Source organism: Aptenodytes patagonicus, chromosome 10 (assembly GCF_965638725.1).
Source record: "Aptenodytes patagonicus chromosome 10, bAptPat1.pri.cur, whole genome shotgun sequence".
Taxonomy (NCBI): Eukaryota; Metazoa; Chordata; class Aves; order Sphenisciformes; family Spheniscidae; genus Aptenodytes; species Aptenodytes patagonicus.
Window position 1 is genome coordinate 23,626,210 of NC_134958.1, and position 11,165 is coordinate 23,637,374.

The 11,165-nt window shown below is 66.4% G+C and overlaps 1 protein-coding gene across 5 annotated transcripts; it reads right to left on the reverse strand.

Moving 5' to 3' along the window:
* Positions 1-1,825: 1,825 nt before the first annotated feature.
* Positions 1,826-9,936, reverse strand: PARP6 (poly(ADP-ribose) polymerase family member 6). 5 transcript variants are annotated; one of them, XM_076348578.1, is made up of 22 exons: positions 9,876-9,936; positions 8,839-8,916; positions 8,596-8,690; positions 7,700-7,760; positions 7,477-7,567; positions 7,315-7,381; positions 6,899-7,048; positions 6,504-6,657; positions 6,034-6,087; positions 5,733-5,828; positions 5,554-5,646; positions 5,352-5,477; positions 5,183-5,248; positions 4,933-5,000; positions 4,607-4,655; positions 3,664-3,773; positions 3,493-3,565; positions 3,257-3,326; positions 2,811-2,890; positions 2,630-2,693; positions 2,386-2,470; positions 1,826-2,302 (listed from the first exon to the last, which is right to left on the reverse strand). In XM_076348578.1, the coding sequence occupies exons 1-22, from the start codon at positions 9,876-9,878 to the stop codon at positions 2,200-2,202; spliced, it is 1,836 nt and encodes a 611-aa protein (XP_076204693.1). In that variant the 5' UTR covers positions 9,879-9,936; the 3' UTR covers positions 1,826-2,199. The 5 variants fall into 5 exon arrangements, with proteins under 5 accessions (XP_076204693.1, XP_076204692.1, XP_076204691.1 ...); XM_076348577.1 differs by having other exon boundaries at positions 3,664-3,776; XM_076348576.1 differs by having other exon boundaries at positions 6,477-6,657.
* Between the last annotated feature and the right edge of the window lie 1,229 nt (positions 9,937-11,165).

Below are 11,165 nucleotides of genomic sequence, written 5' to 3' on the forward strand. Positions count from 1 at the left end.
GGGGGGCCAATTCGTGGCCGGGGATGGGGGGGTGCAGAGGGGGGTTTTGTGGGGGGGGCTGCGGTGGCTCCCCCAGCCCCGCGGCCCAGGCGGGAGCCGGTGGTGGGGGAGTCAAGCTGGTCGAAAGAGCCCCTTGGTCGCCTCCGGGAGAGGGCGAAGCGATGCGGTTCTTTGCGTTTTCGGGGGGTTTGGGGGGTTTTTTGGGGGTTTTTTTTTTCAGCCAAAAAAAAAAAAAAAAAAAGAAAAATGTGAGGTTTCGGCAGAAACGAAGCGAAGCGAAATAAACTTATTTTGTCAAAATCGTCACCTTGGTTGGTTCTTTGGAGCAATCGCTGCGCGTCCCACCACCCTAATTCCCCCGAGAAGACGGCGCCGGGGACCCCTTTTTGACCAGCTCGACCCCGGCTGGGCCGAAGCATCCGCCGGGAATTTGGTGAAGCCGGGAGAGGAGCGTGGGCCTCTCTTTTTATTTGCTTGTATTCCCAGGAGTTACCGTTTTCTGGAGGAATTCACCCCGGCTGCGGAGGGGAGCGGGGCAGGACCCGGCCCTGTGGTTTCGCCGTTCTTCCCGAGCGATGGGGGAGCTTCTGGAGGACGTTAGCGTGTCCCATGGGATGTCCCTTTGCGGCCGCACCCACGGACGAGTGACTTCGGTGATCGTGGGAAAGTGGCTTGATTTGTTTTTTATTTGGGGGGGGGGGGAACCCACAAATCCCACAAATTTAAGCAAAAAAACCGGGGTGGCCGGTGGGGCAGGTGATGTGGGGACAGCCACCCGCCCAGCGTCCCCCCCCCCCCCCCCCCGAGGCTTGGGTGGCCTTGGGGACATCGAGCAGCCGGTGCAGGATGAGCGGTGGTGGATGGATGTCGGGGTCCCTCCGTCACCGCCCCCCCTCGGCAGGGGACGCTGCAGAGGCGACGCCGAGTGCACCCACCAGTGTGACGAGCCCGTCGGGGCTCAGCCAGTGACTACCTAAACCAGGATATTTTTAAAGTCGATTCTTAACTTTATTTATAAATCCTGGTTGAAAACAAGGTCCGTGTCTCCGGCGGGGCGGCGAAGGGCTGCTTTGGGGTATTTATTATTATTTTAAATCCCTCGGACCCTTGAACCCCCGGTGAGGGACCCCCGCATCCCTGCGGGACTGGCCAGTGTCCCGGGGTGGCTTCGGGCTGATGCCGCAGGGGCTGCCGCCTCTTAAAGGCTGGTATTTTACTGTCGTGGCCTCGCGCTGCCGTGACCGACCCGGAGAGCCCCAGGACCGTGGGGAACCTCGGTACCCGGCTACCTCTGCCAGCCCCCCGCCACCTCCCGGGGGTCCCCGTGCTGAGCCCCGGCAGCCTCCGGGGCTTCTCCGATGGGTGTTCGTTCGGGTTTGGGCACAGAGGGACGCGGCTGTGCCGGCGCCGACTCTGTATCCGTGTAGTTATTAGGATCGGCTTGGGCTGAAATAAAGCGCAGTCCCTGGGAGGTCTCCTTCTCGTTTCGCACGTGAGTCTCTGCTGCGGCACCGGTCCCTGCGGGACCCTCGGTGTGGTCCCATCCCTGAGGCACAATCCCTCCTCCGTGGTGTGGACCCTGCTCCGTAGCACGATCCCTTTCCCACGGTGCGATTCCCTCCCCGCAGCCCCATCCCTTTCCCAAAGCCCCATCAATTCCCTACGCCCCTCTCCCCGCGGCCCCAAGCCCCTCCCCGCAGGCCCAATCCTGCCCCACGCTCCCGTCCCCTCCCCTCGATCCCACCCCGTGCCCCTGTCCCTTCCCCACCGTCCCCTCCCCACACCCCCAAGCTGTTTAAATACTTCAACTACACCGACACAGATTCCTTTTCTCTTTTTTTCTGTGTGTTTTTTTTGTTTTGTTTTTTTCTTTTTTCTTCTTTTTTCTTCGGTTTCTCATCATCGATAAAAATGCCGTCGCTGCCAACGCCAGGAGGGGCGGCCATCGGCCACGCCAGCCCCCGCAGCTCCTTCTGCACGCTGCCACAGGGTCGGGGACACCGGGGGACGGGACGGGGAGGGGACAAGGGACCGCTAAACCCGCCTGGTGCTCACTGGATGCTTGACGCCTATGTACAGGGTGGAGCCGCCGGCGTCGGCCCCCATCTCTGCCCTGCCCGGGAGGCTCGAAACCCGCTCGTCCTTCCCCGGCCTCGCCCGGGGTCTTCGCTCGGCGCCCGGGGGGGTCCCCACCGCCGCTCAGTTTGTGTACACCTGAGTCCCGATCACACGCATGATCTCCTTCTGGATTTTGGGGTCCTGAGTGTTGATATTGGCATCTCCCACTTGGCCGTCTTCGTACCTGGAAGGGGAGAAGGGGGGGGTAAGGGGGTGTCCCGTGGGTGTCCCATGGGTGCCGGCGAGGTGGGCACAGCTGGGACTCACACAAAGAAGAAGCGGGTGCAGACGTGGTCCGAGACGGGGCAGACCCAGATGTTGCCGTGTTTCTGCAGGTCCTTGGAGGTGATGACTGCCGGGGGAAGGGGCTGTCGGATGGGGGACGGAGGTCCCCGCTGGGCACAGCCTGTGGTGGGGACCCTCACTCCCTCCCTCCTCCGCCCACTGGCTGAGCCAAGGATGTGGGTGCTGCCCGACCACCCCTCTCCAGCCCCCCCACGTGTCCCCGCACCTTCGCAAAGCGCGATGCAGTTCAGGTTGCGGCTCTGGAGGAAACGGGACTGGATGGAGCGGGTCTGCGGGGAGAGCAACCAGCGTTACTGCCCCGGCCGGGCTCAGCTCACCCCATCCCCTGCACACGTGGGGGCCGTGTCCCCATCCCCATCCTCCCGCGGTGTCCCCCAGCCCGTCACCTGGGGGATGGTGTTCATCCGGTTGTACCTCTGCACCAGCTCATCCTTCGAAGGCATCCGGTGCTGCCCTTTCCCCATCCCTGCGGAGAAGCGAGGCGGCAGCCGTCACTCTCGGGCAGGGAGCACCCCTGGTGTGACGCGGGGACACATGCCACAGACGGGGACAGCCACGCTGGGTGCTCCCGCCCTGCGGCCGAACCCTGGGAACCCCCCAAAAGCGGGCGCAGCGGCTTTCGGAGCCTAGAAAATGTTGGGGTTTTAATTCCCTGGTGCATCGGAAAGCCCCAATCTGGCTGGGAAGAGGCCGGTGTGGGTGGGAAGGATGCGGGACGCTGCCCGCTCCCACGCAGCTCCTCCGGCCGGCACGATGCCGAACATCCCCGGGCCCATGCAGGGAGTGGGGATGGGAGCGCAGGCAGGACCGGGCAGCGCAGGCAGCCTCTTACCTGAGTATCCAAAGGAAATACTGGAGATGGGGCTCAGATAGATGCCCTTGCCATAGGCTGCTCCATGCAGCTTGCAGGAAAACACCAGGGTGAGCGACGCGGGGTCACCCCGACAGCTTGGGCACGGTGGCGGAGGCAGCCCGGCCTCTGCAGGCAGCGCGTCTCCTGCTGCCTGCACCCCTGCCTGCCTGCCTGCCTGCCCCGGGGGGGGCGTGTCGGGCACAGGGGAGCATTACCTGCAGTTTGGTGTAGGAAGCGTTGACCAGCCCGTTGCGGAGGATGGAGTGCCAGTTCTCAATGTGAGAGCCGCTGGAAAAGGCCAGCCCCATGTCAGCCCCACGGCACCCTGCCCCACGGCATCCACCTGGGGGGCTCCCACCGCACCCCCCCCCCCCCCGGCAACTCACTGGAAAGCGAAGGTGCTGCCGTAGAGTTTCTTGGCGGTGCGGAACCGGGCTTCCTTGGCCGGGGGGCTGCTGAGCAGGAGGAACTGGTGGGAGGTGTGCATGAACTTCAGCTGCTACCAGGGGAAAGGGACGAGCAAAGGCGGCGCCGGCGGGGAGAGAGGACAGAGAGACACAGACAGACAGACGGAGATCATGCACGGCAGCCCGGCCCCGTGCCTGGCCCAGCCCTGCTTTGGCCGTCCCGAGCTTGCCAGGAGGGCCCGCGGCATCCCCCGTCTCTTGGCCCCCGTCCCAGAGCCCACGTCAAATATCCTCTATCCTCTATCCCATATCCTGCCTCCCACGTCTCACAGGTTGCAGACCCCATCCCAAAGGCTGCCTCCGACACCCCAGACCCTTGTATCGCCCACCCCATATCCTTACCTCCCTCACCCTCCATCCCGCATCCTCCGTCCCACGGCCCGCACCCCATACCCTATGTCCTGCACCCCATTCCCTACAACCTGTACCCTCCATCCCGCATCCCACACCCCACACCCTACGTCCCGCATCGCATATCCTACACCCTACCTCCCATACCCTCCATCCCGCGTCCCACATCCCACATCCCACGTCCCACACCCTGTGTCCCCCATCCCATGTCCTACATCCCGCATCCTATAGTCTGCACCCTGTGTCCCGTATCCCACATCCCACCTCCCATACCCTACATCCCACATCCTACATCCTACGTCCCACCTCCCATATCCTGCATCCCACCTCCCATATCCTACATCCCGCATCCCATACTCTGTGTCCTGCGTCCCATACCCTCCATCCCACATCCCACATCCCGCCTCCCCTACCCTCCATCCCACAGCCCATATCCCACATCCCACATTCCACACCCTCCATCCCGCGTGCTGCACCCGCACCCCACCTGGAGCCCGGCCAGGCCCCTTACCCTGCTGAGGGGCAGCTTGACGATGTGGGATCTGTTGCTGGAGATTATCCTTGGGAAGAGGAGGAGGAAGAGGAGGAGGAGGAAGGTCAGACAGGGTGGTCCCACGCTCCCCTGGGAGCAGGGCCGAGCCGGGAGCCGTGCCAGAACCTCCCCCCCCCACCCCCCGAGGCTGGTGGATGGTCGCGACCCCCCCAGGAGAAAGAGGCCAAGGGGGTCGTGCCGGGGCTGCCCGGCTGCCCCCCACCCCATCCTCTGTCCCGGGGGACGTGGGGCGGGGGGGAGGGACGTGGGGCAGCGGGATGGGGCCGCAGCACCTTCGGCCTTACCACTGCAGGAGGGGATGGGCCAGGGGGTCCAGCTTGTCCATCTGCTTCTTGATCTCCAGGTAGGACCCCTGGCAGAGGAGAGAAGGGGTGCAGGCGGGTCCCCCGGCACCCACCCAACCGTGGGCGGATGGAGATCAGCACCAAAACGCCATCCCTGGCGAAGGATCCTGCACGGGGGGGGGGGGGGGGGGGGGCGGGGGGGGGGTGTCTCACGCGGGGCCATGGGTGGTGCGGGGCCATGCCGGCGTACCTGGGTCATCTCCCGGATGGACATCACGCTGTCCAGGGCCTTCTGCAGCCGCTCGTAGTTCTTCTTCTACACGTGGGGCAGGAGAGGGACGGCCGTTGGAGGGGTCCTCAGGGCTTCCCCCAGCCCCATCGACCCCCGGCATGGGGGAACGTTGCCCCCCGGCGCTTACCTTGGGGTTGAAGGCAAGTGTTTTGGGGTCGTTGGGGTCCACCACGGAAGGGTAAGGCTCGAAGATGATGCTCTTGCGGGGGGACTCCAGGGCGGCGCGGCACATGGCCACCAGCAGGTCCACCACCTTGGGGACAGAGCATGGGGTGAAGGGACAGCACCCTCAGGTGACGGCGTGGTCACCCGCCGTTTTCACCCCCTACCTCTGCGCCCGTGGCCACCTCCTCCGCCGCGCCGGACATGACGCCCAGGGTGTAGAAGGAGAAGACGCAGAGCTCCCGGGTGCACACCGCCGGCTGCGGAGGGGACAGGAGCCGTGGGGAGGGTCAGGGATGGTGACACGGGGTGACAGCCCGCGCCCGCCTGGTCCCTGTCCCCGCACCTTGAGCATGGAGCCGTTCTGGAAGACGTGCTGCTCGTCGCACACCACGCAGTACTCGTTGAGCGTCGGGATCCGCTGCTCCGCGTACTTCATGATCTGAGGGAGAGGATGGTGGGAGTCAGCCCCCGTGGTGGCCACGGCGCTTGGGAGGATGCTCCGGGAAGCCGGATGGGGCTGAGCGGGATGTGGGATGAGCGGGGAGGACACTCTAGGCAGCAGGATAGGGATGAGTGGGGCATGGGACAGGGGGGAGGATGCCCTGGGCAATGGGATGGGGATGAGCTGGATGCAGGACACTCACCTGGACGAGGAAGCCGTACTCCAGTGTAGGGACGTTCTTGCAGTGGCCGCCGACCTGCGACGGAGCCGGAGCAGAGCCAGCTGCGTTATCCCCTTTCCCCCACGCACCCCCACCTCCGCGTGGCATCGGCAGCCCTGAACCCCCCCCCCCTCCCTGCCACAGCGGGACCCCCAACATGCCAACACCCTCCCGGGGACGCAGCCGCATCGGGGGTGTAAGAGGGGTGTTAAACCCCACAGGACCCCACGGCTGGCGTCCCAGCTTGCCCACCAGCACCCAAGGGTGCTGGGGACAAGGCGCAGGGGACAAAGCCCCACAGGGGCTCCCCCCAACCCGAGGGGGTCCCACCACCCCGCAACAAGCGATCCGACCCCGCAGCAGCCCCCGGGAATCCGGGAAGGGAAAGGAGAGGAAAGCAAACCCCGAGGCGGGGAGGCACCCACCAGGATGTTGAAGGGGGCGACACCTGCCTGGGTGCTGGGCGGGGGGTAGCCGAAAACCTCCACCTTGGGGGTCTTCACCGTACAGGAGACGGAGCGGTTCATCAGGCGGTTGACGCGAGCCTCGGGGATGCCCAGTTTGCCCTTCAGCACCGAATCTTGGATGACGGGGAAGCTGGGAGACCTGCGGGCACAGAGTCCCGCTGAGCTCCCCAGTTTGTCACCGTCCCCTACTCCTCCGTCATCCGGCGCCGAATTCAGCCTTCGGCTGTTTTTTGGGAGCAACCTTCACTTCCTTGGGCTCTGGTAGGGAGCAGCAGCGTCCGAGAGGCAAGTGGGGAAACTGAGGCATGATGCCAGGTCCCCAGCCACCCAGGGTGAGGGGACAGAGGGTTGGTCCCTTGGGGACACCGTCGGGGTCTTACTTGGGGATGGGGGAGAAGATGCTGAGGCCAGCACGAAACTTCTTGATGGTGCCGCTCGTCTTGAACCAACTGTGCCGCTTCTCCTGCTGGGTCTTCAGGAAATCGTTGCTGAGATGTTTCCATTGCTGGGACGTGAACATGCCCAGGATCCTGGCAGAGAGGTGGCATGGGTGCCCGAGCGGGGTGCCAGCACCCATGGGTGCTTTGGTGCCCACTGAGCTTGGTGCATGGGTGGTCCATGCCACCCAGCTCCTCCTCTTCCCCACCCAAAACTGGTGGTGAGGCTGTCAAGGGGCTGTGGGGCAGGTAAAAGGTGGTGGCACGGGGACATGTGGCACCTGGCCAGTTTGGGGGCAAAATGGTGACCCCGCGGCCCACCCACCACCCTTGGGTGCCCATTGCGTTTCGGCTCTTACTTCTTCAGCTGCAGACCCAGCCCGAAGCCCTCCTTGTTGGATGGCTGGAAAACCTCGATGGACGGTTCTGCGGAGAGAGAGAGGAGGACAAGCCATCGGTGCCACCGCCGTCCCCGTCCCGAGGGCACGTGGGGACACCGTGTCCTGCCCATCCCCACTCACCGGGGCCATCGAGGTACTGGGAGAGGGAGAAGCGCAGGCGGAGGACAATGGGCTCCGTCCGCAGCACCTTCCACGCTGTCGCCACCTCCTCCTGCCGAGGGAAAGCCACGATGTGGCACAGCCGCGGGGACCCCCAGCCGGGGAGGGAAATTTGGAGACCCCCCCGCGCATGTGTCTCCCCCCTCCCCATGCCAACAGCGGCAGGGGCACGCCGGGGACTCACATCGAGGAAGCTGATGTTCACGTGGAGGTCGATGTCCACGTCATCGATGGTCCCGTACTCCCTGCGAAGACACGCGGCGCCGTGGCGGGGGGGGATGAAGTGAAGCTGGCATGGTGCCGGAACCACTGTCCGGTGCCCGCCGTGCTGGGGCGGGCAGGCTCATGGGGCAGTGACGGGCACGCGTGGCTCCCCGTGTATCAAGCGTGTGCACCCCTGAGACTGGGATGGCAGGGGAGAGCGCCCGGATTGTGGCCGGGTGCCCGGGGATGGCGCGGCCGGGTGCCCAGGGATGGCATGGCCAGGTGCCCTGGGGATGGCACAGCTGGGTGCCGCAGGGATGCCACGGCTGCATGCCCTGGATACGGCACAGCCGGGTGCCCCAGGGATGGCACTGCCGGGTGCCTGGGTATGGCACAGCCAGGTGCCCCGGTGATGCCACGGCTGGGTGCCCTGGGGATGGCACAGCCGGGTGCCCCAGGGATGCCACGGCCAGGTGTCCAGGGATGCTACAGCGGGGTGCCACAGGGATGGCACAGCTGGGTGTGCAGGAACGGCATGGCTGGGTCCCTGGGGATGCCACAGCCAGGTGCCCCGGTGATGCCGTGGCTGGGTGCCCCGGGGGTGGTACAGTTGGGTGCCCCAGGGATGCCATGGCTGGGTGCCCTGGGTGTGGCACAGCCGAGTGCCCGGGGATATCACAGCCAAGTGCCCCGGAGATGGCATGGACGGGTGCCTGGGGATGCCACAGCCAGGTGCCCTGGCTACGGCACAGCTGGGTGCCTGGGGTTGCCATGGCCGGGTGTCCAGGGATGCCACAGCTGGGTGTCCTGGGAATGCCATGTCTGGGTGCCCGGGGGATGGCACAGCCAGGTGTGGGGGCTGGCGGGTGTACCCACCTGACGGCCACGGCATTCTCGCTGTAGATCTCCTTCACAGCCTCGATGTCGGCATCCAGCTGCGGGTGACGGTACAGGTCGGCGGCGCAGGTCCCCTGCGGCACAGCACCCCGCGGCACCGTCAGACCCAGAGCCTCCCCGCAGCCCCACACTCAGGACCGGGTGCAGGTTGGGGGTCCCCGAGCTCCCCGATGGCACCCATGGGAGCCGGCACCCATGGGACCCAGCACGCGTGGTGTTTACCTGGACGCCATAGAGGAACTCCTCGGACTCATTGTCCCCGTCGGAGTCATCGTCCGTCCAGTACTGGCCCTTGAGGTCCTGGGGGGCAGAGGGTTGGGGGGCAGCGGATTAGGGGGGCAGAGGGTTGGGGGGGAGCAGGGATGGGGGAGAGGGTTGGGGGGAGCAGATTAGGGGGGAGTGAATCAAGGGGGAGCAAGCTGGGCAGGGAGCAGGTTCTGGGGACTGCATTGGGGGGAACAGGTTGGGGTGCAGCAGGTTGGGGGAGCAGGTTGTGGGGAGTGGGTTAGGGGGAACGATTTGGAGGGAGCAGTTTGAGGGGCAGTGGGATGAGGGAGAAGTTTGGGGGACAGCGGGATGGGGGCAGTAGGTTGGGGGAGAGGGATGGGGGAGCAGGTTGGGGCGCAGTGGGTTGGGGGGCAGCAGGATGGGGGGAGCAGGTTGGGGGGAGCAGGTTGGGGGAGCAGGATAGGGGGCAGCAGGTTGGGGGGGTTTCAGGGAGCAGGATGGGGGGCAGCAAGATGAGGGGCAGCGGAAGGGGGGGCAGCAGGGTAGGAGAGCAGGTTGGGGGGGGAGTGGGATGAGGGTAATGAGATGGGGGCAGCATTTTGGGGGGCATTGGGTTGGGGGGAGCAGGTTGGGGGGAACAGGATGGGGGCAGTGGGATTTGGGGGGAGTGGGTTGGGGACAGCAGGATGGGGGGCAGCAGCATGGGGAGAACGGGATGGGGACAGCGGGATGGGGACAGCAGGATGGGGGCCACGCACAGAGCTGCTGGGGGGGCCCGGGCCGATCGGGAGGGGGGGCCCACCCCCATCAGCCCTGTCCTCCTCCCGTGCCGGGGGACATAGGGACACACGGGGACACACGGGGATGCCGGGGCCCGGCCCCCCCCCCCTCCCACCCCCGGCCCCAGCAGGCCCCATCCCGCTGCCATCCCCAGGCCCCCCGTCCCTGGGGCCTGCTCCCTCCACCGGGCCGTGTCGGGGGTTGTCCCCGTCCCCCCGTGTCCCCCCCCCGGCCGGCAGGATCCCCCTCACCATCTCAGCGGCAGCTGGCCGGGCCTGCCACCGCCTCCATGCTGCCGGGCGGGCGGGCGGCCATTGGGCCTTGACGTCAGGCCCCACCGCGGGCCCCGGCGCCACCGCCGTCACCCGGCAACGCCGCCGCTGACGTCACCCGTAGGGACCCCCACACCCCCCCGGTACCCCCTGGCAGGGCACTGGGGCCCCTGGGATCGGGGCGGCCATGACGGGACCCAAGGGCTGGCAGGGGGTCCCCAGTGTCCCCAGCGCAGGGTCCCCGTGGTCCCCGTGGCCCCGACTCGGGGTCCCTGCAGTCGCCAGCCCAGGGTCCCCCACAGGGTGGCCATGTTGTGTCCCTACATGGCTGGCACAGCGTCCCCACAGCCCAGGACAGGGTCCCCAGTGTCCCCAGCTCAGGGTCACCATGGTCCCAGCACAGGGTGGCCATTTTGGGTCCCCACATGGCTGGCACAGTGTCCCCACAGCCCAGGACAGGGTCTGCATGGCAGGCCCCCGTGTCAATGGCGTGGGGTCCCCAGTGTCCCCAGCACAGGGTCACCATGGTCCCATTGTGGAGCAGCCGTGATGGCTCCCCAATGTCCCCAGAAAAGGTCCCCGTCATCCTAGGACAGGGTCCCCAACATCTCCAGCATGGGGTCCCCAGCGTCCCCAGCCCAGAGTCCCCAGTGTCCCCAGCCCAGGGTCACCATGGATCCCCATCACAGGGTCCCCACAGTCCCCAGCACAGGGTCCCCAGTATAGAGTCCCCATGGCCCTGGCACAAGGTGGCCATGTTGTGTCCCCACGTGGCTGGCACGGTGTCCCCATGGTCCCAGCATGGGGTCTCCAGTGTTCCCAGCACAGGGTCCCCAGCACAGTGTCCCCATGGTGCCAGTGCAGAGCATCCACGTTGGGTCCCCAGTGTCCCCAGCCCAGGGTCCCCAGCATCCCCAGTGGGTCAGTTAGAGGCTCAGGACCCTCCACCACCACCCCAAAACGCCCAGCGCCGCGGCCTGCCCCGGAGAAACAGGCTCCGACCCCAGCCCTTGCGGCCCACCAGCGCCCCGGAGCGGCTGGGGATGGTGTGAGGTGTGGGGGGCGCGGCGCCTTTAAGAGCAGCGGGAAGAGACGCGGCGCCTTTAAGAGCGGCGGGGCGGGGCGCGGCTCCTTTAAGGCGGCGGCCACTCTCCGGCTGCGTGCGCGGCGGGTGCGCCGCCGCCTCATTGGCTGGCCGGGCGCGTGCGGCGTCGCAGCGCCTTCCGCCGCGTCTTGTGCGTCCGCCGGTAAAAGGAGTTCCGGCGCTCC